The sequence below is a fragment of the Petaurus breviceps genome, unplaced genomic scaffold (assembly GCF_028583685.1).
Source record: "Petaurus breviceps papuanus isolate PSGF00001 unplaced genomic scaffold, PetGlider_PUasm1.0 173, whole genome shotgun sequence".
NCBI lineage: Eukaryota > Metazoa > Chordata > Mammalia > Diprotodontia > Petauridae > Petaurus > Petaurus breviceps.
The window spans coordinates 182,031-203,150 of record NW_027185759.1 but is presented as its reverse complement, the minus strand read 5'-3'; the positions used below and the strand labels follow the sequence as shown (position 1 = coordinate 203,150).

Genomic DNA, 21,120 nt, shown 5'->3' with positions numbered 1-21,120 from the left:
ATCTGGGGGATTTCTTTTTTTTTTTTTTAATCTGGGGGATTTCTGCTGGGTCTCCTGATGGCCTGGCCAGTGGGGTGCCCTGCCCTGTGGGGAAGGGAGCCTTGGCTGCTGGCCATCCTTTCCTGTGTGGGTGCAGGGGCTGACAGGGAGGAGGGGAAGGTGAATCAGCAGGAAGGAGCAGCCAGGGTTAGGGGGGTGCAGAAGACCTGCTGGGGAATCTGCCCCACTGACAGGGGGCAGACAATCAGGTCATCTCCATGGCAACAGCTTCCCCTTCTCCCCCAGTCCCTTCAGCAGCACATGAAGCAGGGTCAGGAGGCCTCAGTGGGCTGAGGCTGGCCTTGCGCTGCTGGGGGCAGCCTGCCTCCTTCCCCCTCAGCTTGTGTGCAGGACTGGGGGGATACCAGTTGGCACTCAGGCCACCCCCTCCAAGTCTGTCCTTCCTAGTCCTCCCCACCAGCTGCTCCTGCTGCGGGCACACCCCAGTTGGGGTTGTGGGTAGCTGATGGTGGCAGAAACGTTGGCTTTGCATGAGAAGAAAGCATACGTGTTCCCTGTCAAATAGGGACACGTGTGTGACAGTGGAATCCCAGGCCCTCGAGGGGCCACTGAGCAGAAGCAGGTCCCACCACATCCTCTCAGAGGGCAAAGGCAGGCGCCCCACTGGGGAGGAGCCCTCAGCGGGCTCCCCTCCTCCCTGCTTTGGGGGAACAAAGCTGAGCTCAGCAGGGGCCCAGCTCCCACAGTCCTGAGTCAGACCCTTCATGTGAAATAGAAAGTGGGGAACCTGGCCAAAGTGACCAAGGACCCTTGAGCCACACTGAACGGGGGGAACCAACATGGCAGATGCTGAAGCCCAGAGAGCCCAAGGGATCGACCCTAGGGCACACAGCCCTTGCCTAAGATTGGCACACTGCTAGGACATGGCCCCAGAGGAGAGGACCTGGGGTACTAAGGGATTTATAACGTCAGACAAGGGCACACAACCAGTCAGAGAAGGTGGGAATGCAAGGGAACCTTCCGGGCTAAGCCTGGCACACAAGGCTGCTGCAGAAAGAGGAGAGACAGCTACCCAAGGGGCCACAGCCTGAGGACGGGGCCCAGAACAAGTAAAGAAGGGCCTTGCACTGCTTGCACCACCTCATAACAGACACTGGTTTGGCTGTTGGACTTGTCCCATTTGGGAAGGGTTTGGGGATACTTGATAAGTTTATAACCAAAAATGTTTCTAAAAAGCAGATGGTGTCTGAGATGGGGGCCGGGGCCGGGGAAGGCACTTTGGCAGGCAGCTGACCAGGGACGGAGTAGCCCTGAGGAGGGCCCTCAGCAGCAGAACTTCAAAGACAAGAGCGCCCACATAAAACACAGAGTGGCGTGGTCCAGAAGGGTGTGCTTCACTCTTCTTTTCTGCCAAGAAATGGCAAACCTATAAAAAAGCGAGGGTCTGTATGGCTACAATCGCTATGTTGGGTGCATTTGTGCAAGGCAAATCCTATTCAGAGGGTGGGGGAGGCACAACACAGCAGACATCTATCCCCAAGCTCAGCCCACCAGAAAGTCCTGGCCCCAGGGCAGCTGGACAACCTTTGCCCGGGCACAGATGTTGGTGAGAGGGCCTGAACAGCTTCCTCACCAGTTAAGCTGAGGGGCTGCCTCCAGAGGCTGAGGATGGGGCTCTCTCTCATCAGAGGCCTCTGAGCAAAGGCAGGATGGCCACTTGTCTAGCATGTTAGGGGATGCTGGATCAGACTAGATGGCCTCAGAGATCCCTCGCAACTCTGCAGAAAACTCAGCCTTCACCACATTGCTTCTCAGACAAGACAGAGTTCATCACTTTACTGGGCTCATCTTGGGAAGCCACAGGACCCCCACCAGGGAGATTACAGTCCCGCTGGAGGATTTATTCTCTGAACACAAAAAACAACAGCCCATTTGTTCAAGAGCCAGGCCCAGAGGCAGGGACAGACAACTCTGGAGACAGAGGGGATGGGACAAAGACAGGGACCTGGATGGACAGAGAGATGGACGTGTGCGGTCTTGGCTGGCAGATCCAGCAGACCCTGGAGAGTGCCAGGCCCAGGACTGGGGGCCAACCCGAGGAAAAGGGCCCCCCAGGGGAAGCAGATGCAGGGAGGGGAGAGTGGGCAGGTCGTTCTGGTGAAAACCCCTAAATTGGTGAAGTTTGGGCAGCTTGGTCCATTGTAAAGAAAAGAAAATCAGGAGCCTCCACCAGCTCCTGGAGTGCCTGACCTGGGCTCTTCTCCCCTTCAGTGACTTCCTGGCCAAGCACTCCCTGAGCAGCCCCAGGCCTTGCACAGAACAGACCTCTCCCCATTGAGGCAACAGCTTGTCTTGGCCTTCCTAAGCTGTGGTGCCCAGAGCTGTCCAGAGTCCTCCACGTCCGGGCAGAATGGACAGTCCAGCTGTGCCCTCCCTGCTCCTGGGCAGGCTATGCCCCTCTGCCTGCAGCCCTAGGTGGATGGGACTGGACTGTCAGGGAGCTTCGGTCCCCAGCTCCACTCTCCCCACATCTTTTCTGGAGGAGCTGCTTACCCTACCCTAGTGTTTGAATCTGGGTGGAAGATTTTATTTTACATTTAATTGGATTTGCCATGGTCTGAGACTGACCCACTGACCTACTGGGCTTCTGACTCTACTATTGCCCAGGGATCAGCAAGGCCAGGGTATGTGGTTCCTGCAGGATGCTTCAGGCAGGGCCTGAGGTCTTAGGAGCTTGGTGCCTGGGTCTGCCTAGCAGGCAGAGAGGTAAACTGAGGCCCAGGAAGGGGAAGTGGCTTGCTTGAGGGTCTGGGCCTAGCCGGGATCCTCTGACTGGTGAGACAGAAGGAGAGGAAGTGAGGGGACTTCTCTTGGTGGCTTGAGATTTCCTCTGAGAGAAATAGACCCCAACCCACCTTATCTCCTCCTCCTGTTCTCTGTGAAGGCCCCTAGATAAGGAACAGGAATTTATGACAAAGAAAAAAAGAAGAAGAAAAACCCCCACTTTGGATTTCAGAACTAGGCTAAGAAACTCTCACTTCTGGTTTCCCATGGGGCTGATTCCTTAATCATTCCTCCAGCTTGGGGAGACCCCAGAAACAGGTGGGGCCTTTGCCCGCGAGGCCCTGGATGCTGAGAGGCTCTGTAAGCCCTGGCTCCCGAGTCCAGGACTGGTCTTGAGGTCTGAGTCTGGTGCTTACCCTCTGTGTGACCTTGGGCAGGTCCATGCCCCCCACTGGACCTGGGTTTCCTGTTGATGGCCCCTGAGGTTCTCCTTCCCTACTTCCCCCTAAGTTGACCAGAAGCCAGAGGGACCAGCCTCTTCCTCTCATCTCTGCTATGAAAATACATCTTAGAAGAAAGGCAACTAAGCTCCCCACCAATCAACAAGCTCTACCACCTCTCCAGCCCTCCAGGATCAGACTGGGCCTTGAGTCAGTCAAGGGTGCCAGAAAAGATGATCTGAAGCCCTCACAGGGTGCCTAGAATCCCGAGCTGGATCCAGAGCCCAACTTTCTCTCTCTGGGCAAACGAGACCAGAGAGTCTGAGGCCCAGGGAAGTTAAGGCTGTGGGCTCTTCCAAGCCAGCCCCCTCATTCCTGGAGCTCGCCAGCCCCTTCACAGACAGGAAGTGAACTTTTGTGAGAAGGGAGCACCTCCTGTCCTGGTTTGCTGCCCAGGGGCAAAGTGTGGCCCTGTCCTCAGAGGGGCTGATGGTGGAGTCTCCGTCAAGGGCTTCTTGAAAGATTGTGGAGAATGGGAGGGATGTCTTAGTACTGGAGAAAAGCAACCATCCAGTCTGGCACTATAGGCCAGGAAGTGGCCTCAGCGATGCTGGCAGGATCCCACCTGGGAGAGGACCACAGCACAGACAGGAGTGCAGTGACCAGAACTCTCCCTGGATCACACACAGTTAGAAGGAGGGCACGGCTATGAGTCTGTTACGCGGGGATGATCCCAGAAGAAGAATGGAAGGCAAGAAAGATATATGTATGGGGAGAAGGGGAAAGGCAGAGGAAGAGTGGGGGGATTTTTTATCTCATTTCTATGAGACAGGCAAGAAAGAGCTTATGAAGGAGGAAATGGGGGGTGACAGAGCAGGTGATGCTTGAACCTCATATGACCTGGTGCAGGGAGGGAAGAATGCACAAACACACACACACAGAGCTGGACAGACCAAGTCATCTTACTCAACAGAGAAGTAGAGGAGGAAAAAGGTAAAAGTTGAGGAGGGGAATGATAAGAGATTCAGATAAGAAGGTGATAAAATCTTAAGGGGGGTGGTGGTAGTCAGAAGCAAAACAAAGAAGGGACAGTGTAAAAAAGAGAAGGATAAATATAAAAGAATAGGACCGAGGGAAACACACAGTTTGTAATCATAATTGTGAAGGTAAATGGCATGAACTTACTCATAAAACAAAAAAAAATAGCAGAATAGATTAGAAATCAGAACCCAACAATATGTTGTATACAAGAAACACATTTGAAATAGAAGGACACACAGAGCTAAAATAAGGTCCTGGGGCAGAATCTATTATACTTCAGGTGAAGTAAAAAAGGTAGAGGTAGTGTTCATAATCTCAAACAAAGCAAAAACAAAACCAGTCCTAATTAAAAGAAATAATCAGGGAAACTACATTTTGCTAAATGACAATTAATTAATTTTAGACAATTTAATTTAGACAAACTAATTGACAATTAATTAATATTAATACTGAACACACACACATATATAATACCCAAATTCTTGAAGGAAACATTAAATGAGTTAAAGGAGGAATAGCAAGTGGAGACCTCAATTTACTCATCTCAGAACTAGATAAATCTACCAAATCAACAAGAAAGAAGTTAAGGAGATGAACAGAATTTTAGAAAAATTAGGTATGACAGACTGTTGGAGAATGCTGAATGGGATTAAAAGGAGTATATGTATTTTTCAGCTGTACATGGCACCTTTACCAAAAAAAAGACCATGTATTCACAAAAAAATGACCATGTATTAAGGCATAAAAATCTCGCAAACAAATGGATAGAAGCAGAGAAATTGAGTGCATCTTTTTCTGACTGCAAGACAATAAAATTGCATTCAAAAAAGGGTCTTTGAATCACAGGTTAAAAATTAATTTGGGAACTAAATAATATTACCCTAAAGAATGAGTAGATGAAAGAACAATCATAGAAGGAATCAATAATTTCATTAAAGATAATGATTACAACGAGAAAACACACACAAATTTGGGGAATGCAGCCAAAGCAGCACTTAGGGGAAATTTTATATATCTCTAAACATATGCATTAACAAAAGAGAAAAAGATCAGATCAATGATTTAAGTAAGCAACAGAACAGGAAAAAAATTAAAACCTAACTTAAACACCAGTACAGAAATCCTAAAAATGAAAGGAGAGATTAATAAAGCTGAAAGTTAAAAACAAAACTGATCATGGAACAAATAAAATAAAACTAGGAGTTGGTTTTTATGTAAAAACAAACAAACAAATAAATGAACTGCTAACCAATTTAATTTTACAAAAGAAAAAAAAACAAAATAGTCTCAAAAATTAAAAGGGTGAATGCAACACCATTGAAGATGAAATTAAAGAAATTGTTAGGAGATATTTTGCCCAAAGATAAGCCAATAAAACTTATCATCTAAATGAAATGGATAAATATTTATAAAAATGTAAATTGCTCAGATTAACAAAAAAGGAAATAGAATAATTAGAAAACCTTATTTTAGGAAAAGAAATTAAAGAAGACATAAAGTGCTCCCTAAGAAAAAACCCCAGGATCAGGAAGATTTACAAGTGAATTCTACTAAAAGTTTAAAGAACAATTAATTCCAATATATAATTGTTTGAACCATATAAACTGTTTTTTAAAAAAATAAATAAAAGTTCTACCAAAGTTCTTCTATTGATACAAATATAGTGCTGATACCTAAACCAGGGAGAATAAAAAGAGAGAAAGAAAATAATAGACCTATTTCCCTAATGAATATTAATGCAAACATTTTAAATCAAATACTAGCAGGGAGATCACCACAATATTTCATAAACATACTACACTATGACCAAGAGGGCTTTATACCAGGAATGCACAGTGGTTCCATATTAGGAAAACTTTAAGCATCACTGACAGTATCAATAACTATAACAACAGAAATCATGTGATTATTTCAATAGGTGCAAAAAAAAAGCTTTTGCCAAAATACGACTTACTAAAAATACCAGAAAGCATAGGAATCAATGGACCCTTTCTTAAAAAAAAATAAGTAATGGGGCGAAGTCAAGATGGCAGAGTGAAAGCAGGACCTCCCCGTGGCTCTGGCTTCCACCTTTCCCAATCCATGTAAAAGGGGACTTTCAACAAACTTTGGAGCTGCAGAACCCACAAAATGACACAGAAAAGCTAAACTCCCACTGAGGACAGCCTGGCAGGCCTGCAAGAATCGGCCAGTGCAGAGCTCTGGGAGCCAAGCCCAGGCCTGGTGAGCCAGGGGTTTTAGCCCCAGGGTGGGCCAGACCAGCTGCTGGCCAGAGGGACTCCAGAGCAGCAGCAGCTGTGGCTGGTTCCATATTTATCAACACAGAGATACGAAGGACAAAGTGAGAGGTCAGTGCGATGTGGACTTTGGGACCAGTAGTTGAGAGTGCTTCGGCTTTTGCCCCCAGGGTGAGAAGCCGCTGAGATGCCTTGGCTCAGCTGGTGCCATACTTCAGCTTCAACTCCTGGCCTGCAGAGTGTAGGGGGACCAAACACCAGTCTGAGGGATAATCACTCTTGCTTTAACCTGCTTGGATCTGAATTGCAGTCTAGGGTGGAGGTTCTGGGGTGCGTGACTAGCTTGTCAGAGCGTGTGGACACCTCAGAGAGGTCACCCATCTAATACCTCTGGCAGCTGAGAAAACCCCAGTGTTTGGGACGAAAACTCCCCTGTCTGGTAGCAGAGTCCTACTGTGGCAAAAAGCCCAGGGGTCAAGTGACTGAGGGGCAATATGACCATGCAAAGGAAACAAAGCAAACAGAAGAATCCAACATTAGACTCCTATTTTGGGGACAAAAAGGATCAAAGCATGGAACAGGAGCAAGACAGTGAAGTCAGAACTCGTGCACCAAAAGCTTCAAAGGAAAATACGAGCTGGTTACAGGCCATAGAGGACCTTAAGAAGCAGATAAGAGAAGTGGAGGAAAAATTGGGAAGAGAAATGAGAACAATGCAAGAAAATTATGAAATGAAAGTCAACAGCCTGATTGAGTTAAATCATATCTTAAAAAACAAACTCAAATGGCAAAAGAGGCTCAAAAAGGCAATGAGGAAAAGAATGTCTTAAAAAGCTGAATTTGCCAGATGGAGAAAGAAGCTCAAAAGCTCACTGGGGAGAATCATTCCCTCAGATTTAGAATGGAGCAAAGGGAAGCTAGTGACTTTATGAGAAATCAAGATGCTGTTAAACAGATCCAAACAAATGAAAGAATGGAAGGCAATGTGAAATATCTCATGGGAAAAACCACTGACCTGGAAAATAGATCCAGGAGAGATAATTTAAAAATTATCGGACTACCTAAAAGCCATGATCAAAGAAAAAACCTAGAAATCATCCTCCAAGAAATTCTCAAGGAAAATTGCCCTGATGTTTTAGAACCAGAAGGCAAAATAGAGGTTGAAAGAATCCACCGATCACCTCCTGAAAAAGATCCCAAAAAAGAAAACTCCTAGGAATATTATAGCCAGGTTCCAGAATTCCCAGATCAAGGAGAGAATATTATGAGCAGCCAGGAAGAAACAATTTGAATATTGTGGAAACAAAATCAGGATAACACAGGATCTGGCAGCTTCTACACTGAGAGATCAAAGGGCCTGGAATATAATATTCTGGAGGGCAGAGGAGCTGGGATTAAAACCAAAAATCACCTACCCAGCAAAACTGAGTATCACGTTTCAGGGGAAAATATGGTTATTCATTGGAATAGAGGACTTTCAAGCATTCTTAATGAAAAAACCAGAATTGAATAGAAAATTTGACATTCAGATACAAGAAGCAAGAGAAGCATGAGAAGGTAAACAGGGAAAAGAAAACATAAGCCACTTATCAAAGTTGAACTATTAACATTCCTACATGAACAAATGATAATTGTAACTGATGAAACTTTTCTCAGTATGAAAATAGTTGAAGGGAATAGAAATATATATATATATATATATATATATATGTCTATATAGGAGGGTATACGGGCATATGAATACATATGTGAATGTGTGTATATATGTTTACAGGTATGCATAGATAGAAGGCACACAACCAAGTTAACAGGAACGGATGATACTTAAAAGGTGAAATTAAGAGGTGAGAGAGGAATATAATGAGAGGAGATGGGGAGAGACAGAATGGGATAAACTATCTCATATAGAAGAGGCAAGGGAAAATGGTTACAATGGAGGGAAAGAATAGGAAGGCAAAAGGGAATGGGTCAACCTTATTCCCATTGAATTTGGCTGGGGGAGGGAATGAAATACACTCTAAATAGGGTATCACCCTCCAGGAGAGTAGGGGGGGAAGGGGATGAGAGGGGGGATGATGAAAGGGAGGGCAGAAAGTTGGAAGCACTCACTTTTGAAAAGGGACAGGATCAAAGTAGAGAATAGAACAAGTGGGAGGTGGGATGGGAGGGAGGGAAATATAGTCAGTCTTTTACAATATATCTTCTATATTAATGTTTTGCATAGCTACACATGTACAACCTATACTGAACTGCTTATCTTCCCAGTAAGGGTGGGTGACAAGGGAGGAAGGGAATGAATCTGGAATTCAATGTTTTAAAATCAAATGTTTAAAATTACTAATTATTACTATTATTAATAATAATAGTATTAATTAATACTATTACTAATATTTATACTATTTAAATGTAATTGGGAAATAAGATATACAGGCACTGGGGAATAGAAATCCACAATGCCCTACTGGAAAAGTTGAAGGGGGCATGGGAGAAAGCAGATTGGAGGAGGGGATATCCTGTGGGACTGCTATTTTGGGGAGGTGGGTAGGGGAAAAACGGGGAGAAAATTTGTAACTCGAAATCTGGTGGAAATTAATGATGTAAATCAGAAATTAATAAAGCATTTGAGAAATAAAAAAAACAAGTCATATCTATTTGAAACCATCAGCAAGCATCATCCGTAATGTGGAGAAAATATATGCCTTTTCAATAAGATCAGGTGTAAAACAAAGATGTTATTCAATATTATACTAGAAATGCTAGCTAAAGCGATAAGACAAGAAAAATAAATTTAAATAGGCAATAAGGAAACAAAACTATCAGTTTTAGCAGATGATATGATGGTATACTTAGAGAACCCTAGAGAATCAACTAAAAAGCATTAAAGCAATTAGCAACTTTAGCAAAGTTGCAGGATATAAAGTGAATCCAGACAAATCATCAGCATTTCTATTTATTACTAACAAAACCCAGAAGGAAGAGACAAAAAGAGAAATTCTATTTAAAATAACCACAGACAACACAAAATATTTGGGAATCTATCTGCCAAGACAAACCCAGGAGCTATGTGAATACAATGACAAAATGCTTTTCACAAAAATAAAGGCAGATCTACACACTTGGAGAAATAGTAATTGTCTGTGGATAGGCTGAGCCAATATAAGAAAAATGACAATTCTATCTAGAGAAAACTGATGAACTCTTAAGTGCCGATTATAACATTCATTCCTTTTTCACTTTTTAAAAAATATGAATAATGTGGAAACCTGTTAGCATGACTTTGCATGTATAATATATGATGAGTAGTGTAATTCTCAGTGGGTGGAGAGGAAATGGAGGGAGGGAGAAAATCTAGAACCAAAAATTAAAACTAAATTAAATTTTCAAAACAAAAAAGAGAAAAGCAACACCTTCAAGGCCTTGACAAAAGACCAAGAAACACAAAAACTGTACACAGGTAATTGCAAGGAGTGAGCCGGCCTCGAAGCAGAGGAGAGAGGAGGCAGGGAGGTCCACTCTTGCATTTGGGCAACGGGTCAGAGGTTTGGCCAGACTGATGCCCTTTTTTTTTTTTTAACGCAATCTGGGTTAAGTAACTTGCTCAAGGTTACACAGCCAGGTGTTTCTGGGTGGGTGCTAAGTGTCTGAGCCCGGATTCGATCCAGGTCATCCCGACACTGGAGCCGGTGCTCTTACTCGCTGTGCTACCTGGCCACCCCTGGTGCTCTTTCTTATTGTGGTTGTGTCCTTTGTTACAAGGGCTGGCTGGGGAGGGAAAGGGAGCGGATGGATTTGGAAATGAAGATCATGTAAAAGCAAAAGCTATCAATAATATCTTTTTAAAAATGACTTCATAAGTATAAACGGAGAGAGACCTAGTTAGAAACTTGTCTGGGAAGGATCTGGGGGTTGCAAACTCAATATTAGTCAATGATATGACGAGGCTGCTCAAAAATCTAATGTGATCTTAGGTTGAATTGAGGGAGAGGGAGAAACAGAAACAGACAGAGACAGAGAGAGAGAGAGACAGAGAGAGAGAGAGAAGGGTTCCTCTGAAGTCGGTCCTGGTCAGTAACACACAGAGGGCCAGGGTCAGCTCTGGAGGCCTCATTCCAGAAAGGAGCTGATAAGCTGGGGAGGCGCCAGAGGATGTCATTTAGGATGGGGAAGGCTCTTGAAGGAGCAGCCTTCAAGGCTCTCCAGAGCTGCTCAGACTTAGCACCAGGATCTGTGGTGTGGAAGAAGTGGCCAAGAGGAAATCTAGTGTATCCTGATGCCAATCAAGCTTCCTAAGACAGCTGCCCAGAAGGGGGAAGGGGCTGCCACAGGCAGTAGTGAGGTCCCTATCACTGGAGGTTTCTGAATGGAGATATGGAGATTTGCAATCAGGCCTGGGATGGCCTGGAGGCCTCTGGGGCCTGGAGCTCCTTTCCTACTCTCTGAGATTCTGCCCCTGACCTCTGGCTGCTTCCTCCCAGTCCTCCCCTCCCTGGCATTCACATCCAATTCCTGTCTCCATTACTGCACATGATAGCCTGTCCCAGTCCCCTCCTCTTCAGCCCCTCGCAGCCTTTCGCACCCCCCAAACAGCCCCCCACACTTTGTCCTCTTGAGGCCTTCATGACACTGGCCCTCCTACCTGTCTGACCCCCCTTATCAGTCTTTGGGGGTGCCCCAAGGCTCTGTCCTGGGCCCCCTGCTCTCAAAGGGGTGACCAGAGTGTCAGAGGATGCAGTGGGCTGGGGGCACCTTCCAACTCACCAGGTGTGGCTCTTGTGCTTGCCCTGATGCAGCTGGACCTCTCGCACTTGGGGGCCCCGGCCACTGATGGGAGGAGGTGTGAGCCATGTCCTGCCGGTGTCCAGGTTGAAGCCTCTCAGGGAGGTGAGGCCTGCAGGGACAGCGTTGGGAAAGTAGTGAGGAGGCTGGGCATCTTCTGGTGGTCACAGCCCCATCCCCACCCCTAGCACCACACTCCGGATCTACTCTTCCTCCACTCTGGCCTTCAGGGCTTTGCTGCCAGGAAGTCAGAAGGGAGAAAGGGCCTGGATTTAGAGGTTGAGAGGCATGGGTTAGGCTCTTAGCATTGACCCCTAGCAGGCAATTCCATCATGTCACCCCCTCAGCCTTGGTGTCCTCATCTGTGAAATGGGAGGAACAATCCCATTAGCCCCTAGCTCTTGGGTTGTTATGAGGACCACCCAGGATAAAAAGTCCAGAAGCCCCCAAAGCCCCGTGGAAATGGCAGTGAGGTTATGATTCACACTGACCCAAAGAGCTGGAGCAAGGCTGAGACAGAGAGTGGGGAAGATGCTCTGCGGCAGGGCCTCCCCATGGGTCAAGCCCCAGCAGGGACCCGTTGGCACCCACTCCTCACTGGCCTCTGCCTCCTGCCTCACAGAGGGTAGGTAGCAAGGGCAGCATAACGGGCCTTCTGGGACCCGACCTGTAGGATGCAAGAGTGAGGAGAAGAGTGAGTTAGGGCTGGGCCCCCGGTCACTGTCCTCTTCCATCATTTCAGCCAGTCTGAGAGGCGGGAGGCAGTACCTGTGCGCATTTCTCTAAACAATGATTTAGAGCATTTTTTCATATGACTATAGATGGCTCTGATTTCTCCATCCAGAAACTAAGTGCTTGTTCATATGCTTTGACCGTTTATTAATTGGGGAATAATTCATATTCTTATCGATTTGACAAAGTTCTTGATATTTTTGAGCTATGAGATCTTTATCACAGAAACTGTCTATAAACATTGTCCCCCAATTCTCTGCTTTTCTTGTAATCTTCACTAAATTGCTTTTATTTGTACAAAACCTTTTTTACATTTAATGTAACCAAATTAACCATTGAACATCTCACAATGCTTTCTATCTCTTGTTTATTCATAAATTCTTCTCCAGTCCATAAGTCTGACAGATAATATGTTCCACATTCTTCTAGTTTACTTACCATGTATCCCTTTATAACTAGGTCATGTATCCATTTTGACCTTATCTTGATAAATGGTGTAAGATATTGATCCATACCCAATTTCTGCCAGACTACTTGCTAGCTTGCACAATAATTTTTTTTACCAAATAGTGAGATTTTGATCCATAAGCTTAAATCTTTGCATTTATAAACACAATGTTACTATAATCATTTACGCTTGTGATTTGTATGTCTACTATGTTCCAATGACCTACCTCTCTATTTCTTAGACAGTAGTAGACTTTTCATAATTACCACCTTGTTATACAGTATCTGGCACTGCTAAATCTGTGTATGTGCATGCACGCATATACATATATACATATATGTATAAATATATATATTTTGTATATATTCCTTTGTTATTCTTGACCTTTTATTCTTCCAAATGAATTTTGTTATTTTTTCCTGGGTCAATAAAATAATTTTTAGTAATTTAATTGAAATGGAATTGAATCAGAAGATTAAAGTGGAATTGTCATTATTATTGGCTCTGCCCATCCATGAACAATTAATATTTCTCCAATTATTTAAATCTGACTTTATTTGTATAACCAGTGTTTTATACTGATGTTCATGTGGTTCCTGGGTTTGTCTTCGCAGATATTCTCTCAGATGTTTTCTGTGTCTATGATAATTTTAAACAGGGTTACTCTTGCTATTTCTTCTTGCAGGGTTTTGTTGGTGATCTATAGAAATACAGATCATTTATGTGGGTTTATTTTATATTCTGTTATTTTGCTAAAATTATTATTTCAACTAACTTTTTAGTTGAATCCCTAGGATTTTCCAAATATATCATCATATCATCTGTAAAAAGAAGTAGTTTTATTATCTCACTGTCCAATGTGATTCCCTCAATTTCTTCTTCTTCTCTTATTTCAACTGCTAGCATTTCCAATACGATATTGAATAATATTGGTGATAATGGGCATCCTTGTTTCATTTCTGATCTTATTGGGAAAGCTTCTAGCTTATCCCCATTACAAATAATGCTTTTTTAATGTAAATGCTTCTTGTCTTTTTAAGAAAAAAAATCCATCGATATCTATGCTTTCAAGTGTTTTCAATAAGAATGAGTGTTGCATTTGTCAAAAGTTTTTCTATGCATTTAGTGATATGATCATATGATTTTTGTTACTTTTGTTATTGATATAATCAATGATGTTAATGGTATTCCTCATATTAAACCATCCCTGCATTTCTGATATAAATCCCACTTGGTCACAATGTATTATAGTCTCTGTGATATATTGCTGTAGTCTTCTAGCTAGTGTTTTATTTAGGATTTTTACATTCATATTCATTAGTGAAATTAGTCTGTAATTTTCTTTCTCTGTTTTTGATCTTTCTGGTCAAGGTATCAATGCCATAATTGTTTCATAAAAGTAGTTTAGTAAGATTCCTTCTTTGCCTACTATTCCAAATAATTTATCTAATATTATAATTAGTTGATCTTTAAATATTTGGCAAAGTTCACTTGTAAATCCATCTGGTCCTGATGCTTTTCTCTTAGGAAGTTCATTTATGGTCTGTTCAATTTCTTTTTTCTAAAATAGATTTATTCAGATATTCTATTTCCCCTTCTGCTAATCTAGGCAGTTTATATTTTTGTAAGTATTCTTCCATTTAACTTAAATTGTTAAATTTATTGGTATATAATTGGGCAAAATAATTCTTAATAAATGCTTTGATTTCATCATCTTTAATGGTATATTTGCCCTTTTCATTTTTGATACTAGTAATTTGGTTTTCTCCTCTCTCTCTTTTTAATCATATTAACCAATGGACAATCTATTTGACTGTTTTTTTCATTAAATCAACTCCTAATTTTATTTATTAATTCAATGATTTTCTTACATTCGGTTTTATTAATTTCACCTTTAACTTTTAGGATTTCCAATTTGGGGATTTTTAAATTGCATACCCAATTTATTGATCTGCTCTTTCTCTGTTTTATAGATGAAAGCATTTATGGATGTGTGTGTATATTTTTTTTTCTTTGATTACTGATTTTGCTGTATCCCATAAGTTTTGGTACACTGTCTCATTATTATCATTCTCTTTAATAAAATTATTTATTGTTCTTTAAACCACTCATTTTTAAAGATTAAGTTATTTGATCTCCAATTAATTTTTAATCTGTGTTTCCATGGTCCTTCATTAAGTATATATTTTTTATTGTCTTATGATCTGAAGAAGATGCATTTAATGTTCCTGCCTTTCTGCATTTAACTATAAAGCTTTTTATGCCCTAATATGTGCTCAATTTTTTTTCTTTCTTTTTTTTTTTCTTTTTGGAGGGCAGTTGGGATTAAGTGACTTGCCCAAAGTCACAGGGCTAGTAAGTGTGCCAAGTGAATGAGGCCGGATTTGAACTCAGGTCCTCCTGATTCCAGGGCTGGTGCTCTATTCACTGTGCCACCTAGCCACCCCTATGGTTAATTTTTAAAAGGTGCCATGTACCACTGAGAAAAAGGTATATTCCTTTCTATTCACATTCAGTTCTCTTCAGATAGTTATCATATCTAGCTTATCTAAGACTCCATTTATCTTCTTGATGGCTTTCTTATTTTTTTTTGTTTTGTTAGATTTATCCAGTTCTGAAAGGGAAAGATTGAAAAGATTTTGGAAAGATTCCCCACTATTATAGTTTTGCTATCTATTTCCATCTGTAATTAGTTTTGCTTTTTCTTCAAAAATTCTGATGCTATATCATTTGGTGCATATAGTATTGATATTACTTCATTATCTATTGTATCTTTTATCATGATGTAGTTCCCCTATTTATCTCTTGTAATTAGTCTATTTTAACTTTGCTTTTGAGATCATGATTGCTCCCCTTTTTTTTTTTTTTCTTTTTGCATTGGCTGAAGAACAATAAATTTGACTCCAGCCTTTTATTTTTCCTTTATGCATATCTCTCATTTTAATGTTTCTTATAAACAACAATATATTGTCATATTCTGGGTTTGGATCCATTCCATTTGGATTCATTTCCATTTTATGGGTGAGTTCATCCCATTCACATTTAAATTTATAATTACTAGTTGTGTATTTCCTTCCATCCTACGTTTCTTCACTGTTTATCCTTCTCTCCCTCTCTTTTTACCCTGTCTCTCCTCAAACTTCTAATTTACTTCTGACCACTGGTTCTCTTCTAATTTGCACCCCATCTTAGAGGAAGGTTTTCCTAAAACAAAATCCACTGCTTTGCACCTCCCCTGCCCCCATGGCTGCTCTGGTTCTCCACCCCCCATACACACACATTAGACAATGACTGTGTCCCCTGGAGCCTTCTCTGGGGCTTCTGCCCCAGGCTAAATATGTCCAGATCCTTTGACTGACCAGGCTCCTCCTCTCATGCCTTTAACAACATTCTTCTCTTAATGGGGGATCCCTGGTGCAGCCCCATCCTCCAGAGGAGGCCTGGTTGCCTCTTCCTTTATTCAGTCCAGAGTTGATGCTCCCTCTATAACCTTCTGTGATTCCCATGTGCTCTTGGAGGTAAGTCTGCCTGGTCAGCCCCCACCAGCAGAGTCACAGCACTTTGCACTAGGTTTAAAACCTCTGTCATATGAGGAGACAGAGCCTGGCATTTGGATCCACAGGATCTGGGTTCAAGTCCTGACTCTTCCTCATTTTGGGTAAATCCAGCCTCAGTTTTCTCAGCAGTTAGATAAGGCCACATGTTCAATAAAGTGGTTTCTAAGGTCACTTGTGGCACCAAATCTAGGATCTGATGACTTACTAGGATGATAGCCACTGACCCACTGTTGACCACTTTTTGGGCTCAGTTATTCAATGACTTCTGATGACATCATTTCCTAGACCAGCTAGAGCAGATCTTTTGTGCCATCTGGAAAGCATGGGGTGATTCAGTCTGACAGGATCCAGAGCACACTTGGGGGGCCCACCTCATGAATCCCAGAAGGCACCCCCCAGCAGAGAACTCTTCCTACTCCCAGGACTGAGTCCCGCCTACTGACTGCTCTGTCTTGGCCAGGCTAGAGAGCAGCCCATGTTTCCTGCCTCTTCTGGGAGCATCCTTGCCAATGTCCCAAAGACACAGTCCTTTGCCTCTCTCATGCTGAACAGGTGCCTATCTAGTTTCCCTAGAAAACCAACAAAGCCTATCTCTACAAGACTCAGCTCAAGGACTAGCCTTTTCTGAGCCTTCCAAATGCTAATACACACCCTCCCTAAGCACCTTGCATTTATTATACATTATGTATACATACACACAAGGCACATATATGTCTGGGTGTATACGTGTGTGTGTTGGGGGGAGAGAGAGAGAGAGAAAGGGAGAAAGAGAGAGAGAGAGAGAGTTTAAAAGGGCACTAAGACTTTTGGGACACCCAGTGAATGAACATGCTGTTACACCCTGACAGAATCTAAACCCTGGGTGGTCATGGGAGCTGTTTATTCCTCTTTCTGGTCTGCATTTCTCCCAGCAGCCGGCACAGTGTCTGATGTGTGGTAGGCACTGAGTAAATGCTCATTGGTCAGCTGTCTGCTAGCTTTAGGAAGCTAGCACTTTGTTGTCTGGACTCATGAAGCCCAGAAAGTGAGGGCCTTGGACTGTGGTTTTACAACTGGGAAGGCTCTCTTCAGTCATGTGGTCTGATGCCTTCATTTGCCAGCTGATACCTGATCCACTTGCTGTATATTGTTTCAAGTAAAATCTAGGTATTACAATATCCACTTTTTATACCCTGGGGCTTGTCTCTTGGCTAAACTTAGATCATCCACAGATCCAGCAAACAGAAGGAATCTACTAAATGTTTGTTGGACGACTGAATGAAGTTAAAGCTGAATGCCTTATGTATCCAGAACCCAGTTCTCCAGATGGGGCTGCCTCACACTTGTAGGAGAAAAGTGTCAATCTTCATCAGTCAAGCTAAAATCTGTGACTAGATGAAAAACCAGCCGTGTGGGGGCAAGGTAAGCCCCTCTGTGAGGAATAAGATTATACAAACCAAGGCCCCAATTCAATATGACTTTTCTATTACCCTGAGCTGTTTGGGAACAGGGATCCTGAGAACTTGAGGGCTGCTCCTCTCCTGGGACCCTGGCCAGGTCCTTGAGAGGAGATATAACTGCCCAACTCCTGGAACTAGCCATTCCAAGGAGACATCGCTTTTGGGGGGACCTTGGAGGGATTGGCTTCCGTCCCAGGCCACACACCAGATACAATGCCCTCTTTGTTCTCAGCACGACTTAAACTGAAAGATTCAGACCCCAAATTGGAATCGCACCCATGGGGGAGACGTCCGGCCTGGGACCCTCCTGTGTGGGATCCTGATGGCTGCGCTGCGATTCCCCAGCTTGTGTGGTCCGTGTTGGTGATTCCCCGCAACAGTGATGCTTGTAAATATATATATATATATATGTATGTATCCACCATTAATCATGGCTGCTCTTACTGTGCTATCTTGAAGCCTCTTACTCTGTTATCTGCGGTTTCTTTCCCACTTGCCTATATGTACATAGATTCTGAATAAATATTCTAAAGGAATTGCCTTGGGTCTTTCTTGGAGGGCCGAGCATTCCGTTTCTGCGAATCCTGAACCTCCTTCATTGGACACCAAACAACAAAATGCTTGGAAGACATGTTTCTAGACTGGGCTGGACCCCTTCTCCAGCTGAATGGACAGACCTACAGCACGGGCTTGAACGACAGGCCCGAAGGCACCTGCTTCGGGGGCTTGTGTGCCTTGGAGCACTGGAACACTCCCCTCGCCGGCCACTAGCAGGAAGATCTGTCCTTTCCCCTTCCCTCCCTCCCAGGAGAGGTGGGGGGGCACAGCCTCCTCGCCTCTGTTGCCCCCCACACCCCCAGCTCATACATGGTGTAGCCTGGGTGAGCTCCAGGCTGGATCCCCACAGCCAGCTGCCTCCTTTATCTGAAGACAGCTCCAGCCATGGCAGGTGGAGAAGCTGGGAGCTCTGAAGACCTCCCATAGGGCTGATTCTCCTCTGGGAGGGGCCCCTGGGAACCAGCACAGCTATTCTTGGAAACGATCAGACTGAAGCCAGCCTGTGCTCCAGCCTTCTCCAAGACAGGGCCCTGAAGGGCTTTGTTTGGACAGTGCAGAGCAGAGGTGAAAGCGTGATGCCAACTCAGATTTATGTTGGACATTTTAAGCATCAGCATCCCGGGCAAGGATGGCAGCAGTCACAAGCTGCTGCTTCTTTGTTATTTTTTTTTGGCAATGCCCACTTGTGGGTCTGTAGTGCTTAGCATTTCTTGTGAGCATGTAAGAAATAAAGAGCGGTCTTGTATGTGGTTCCCATTTCTGCACAGCACTACCTTTCTAATTCCCCAATCTGGAAAGATTCTGGGCTAGAGTCAAACAAGCTTTAAGTCATTTATCCACAGATAGATTAAAAACAAAGGTCAGAGACTGAGAAATAGAAGAGGCTGGCATCTGTCCTTCCAGGCCAGCCTCCCCAGGCTGACCTCGATGCACACAAGGGTGGGTCCAGAGCTGGGAAGCCTCTTTTATTGTTGCATTTGAATATCAAAAGGAAAGGTCCAGGAACACCTAACTCTTCTGGGCCTGCTGGCTGTCTAGAGCAGAGGCCCTCCACCTCGCCCCGCCCTGGCATCACCCCAGGACATCATCTCCTCAGCATCAGGCAGAGCCAACCACATGCCTGGTGCTCTGGGGACAGACCTGGCTTCCAAGGTCAACGTGCCCTGGGGTAGCCAGGTGGCACCAGAATCTCCGTCAAGTGGGCTCATCTCTTGGGTCTGGGGCTGAGGGCATCTCGATCGAGGCTGGGGTGAGAGCTGGCTGAGGATGTGCCATCCTAATTAAGATGGCCCCCAGCTCAGCCTACGCGTGGGAGACCACAGCCCTGAGCCCGTCTGTCTCCCGGCAGCCACCCACTATCTCACCCATTTCCTGAGGCTGTGGACAGGGCTCGCTGACAGTATCCAGCAAGGCCCCCAGAGGAGGAGGCCAGGGGACAGGAGGGCTGTCAGCTCCCCTTCCCTGGCTGCTCACACATCTCCTCTGAGACCACAGAAGCCACTGGCTGACTGCACTGCTAGCTATATTCCAACCACACGGGCCCTGCTTTGTCATACTGACACCCCCCCACCTGCGGCTTCCGCCCCCCAAGTGGGGGGGCTGTCTCACGGTAACACACAATATCGTGTCTGTGTCACGGATGCTTCTACAATGGGGAGGAGCCTTGCCTAGTGACCAGAAAGGTTTGGCTGCTTGTGAGGGACCTGTGGGGAGACCTGGTGAAGGCCAGCTGGACTGAGAGTGTCAGAGTGGGCCTCTGAGAGGCAGCAGAACTGTACACGGTACTGAGTTCAAGTCCTGCCTCTGACACTTCCTGGCTGGGTGACCATGAGTAAATTGCCTTCTCTCTCTAGGCCTAAGTTTCCTAGCCTGTAAGATGGGACTGATTACCCTAGACCCTCACATCTCACATGGTTGTAAGGAAAGTGTTTTGTAAGTCTGAAAGCTCCTGTGAAGGTCGGTCACAGAGGCACCAGTGTTGGCTTGAAGTCAGCAGTCCCACCTGGTAACTGTGTGAACCTGGATAAGTCACTGAACCTTGCTCTGTCTCAGTCTGCCCACATGTCAAAAGGGGATCAGCATAGCATTTACCTCCCAGGGCTGTTGTGAGGACCGAATGATGCCAGCTACCAACATTATCATTGTGACTCTGCATTCCATGGCTTCTTGTGAATGGGCAAAACCATCTTGGGCACTTGGAAGGCCTGACTGCAGACACTTCCTTCCCTCACCCCCCTCGGGAGGCTGGGCAGTGTGGTGACCCCTCTGGTCCCACAGGAGGCGGCCACCTTGGCCAGCCAGTTGTCCATCCTGCAAGGCCTGCCTCACGCTGGTCTGTGAGAGTCCTTGGACCCATCTTACAGAGAAGGAGACCGAGGCCCACCTAGTGATCTAGGAAGAAGGGCAGGGACTTGGCCAATGGCACAGAGCAAGTCGGAGGTGGACATGACTTCTCTGACCCCCCAAGTCTCCCTCCTTTCTCAGCCTAGCTCCAGAGGGTGCCACGAGCCCCACTTGCCAGGTCACTGCTGGACCGCATTCTCTGACCACCACAGACTGGAGGCTCGGAAGGGCCTCGGAGCTGCCCTTGCCCACAGTCTCACTCTCAGAGATCACAACTAAGGCAGGTCTGGGCATCTAAAAGACAGAGTCTGCAGCAGTGCCTCCTCCTGAACAGACAACTACTGACCTAGTATCTCTTGGCCTACCCCCCCTCCCGCCCCACAGGCCTTAAGCAGACTCATCTGCAGCTAGGCCAAGCCTCAGAGGTGGCCTTCAGCCTTCCTCAACCTAGGTCTTCCCCACCTAGAAAGGCTCTCAAGTTGGAGGGAGGCATCCCTGGGGGGAAGGAGGCCCAGGCCTGACCAGCCTAGGGCCCCAGATGTCCTAAGGGGCAGGAATTTGGGGGCACAAGGGAGGACTCTTTCCTGACCCCCATAAGTCCTGTCCTGGGGTCTCCCAAATTGATAACAAAATCTCACTTCCTGGCAACCCCGTTGGCACGATCCAAGCCAGAGACCATCATGTGTATTGAGGGCAGTGCGCTCCTGGCAACAGCCAGCCCCCCATGCTGGGCTTCAGCAGCACCCCATCTCTTTCCTCCCCCCC

At 45.1% G+C, this 21,120-nt stretch overlaps 2 protein-coding genes across 2 annotated transcripts in view; both read right to left on the bottom strand.

The window, feature by feature from the left end:
• Nucleotides 1-21,120, bottom strand: part of TAX1BP3 (Tax1 binding protein 3) — a 165,234-nt gene that overhangs the window by 56,475 nt on the left and 87,639 nt on the right. The window lies entirely within an intron of this gene.
• The window catches only part of ITGAE (integrin subunit alpha E), a 51,924-nt gene that overhangs the window by 28,101 nt on the left and 2,703 nt on the right, over nt 1-21,120 (bottom strand). Inside the window, 1 exon segment of the mRNA XM_069083236.1 lies at nt 11,261-11,390. Within this exon segment, the coding sequence (XP_068939337.1) occupies nt 11,261-11,390 (130 nt within the window).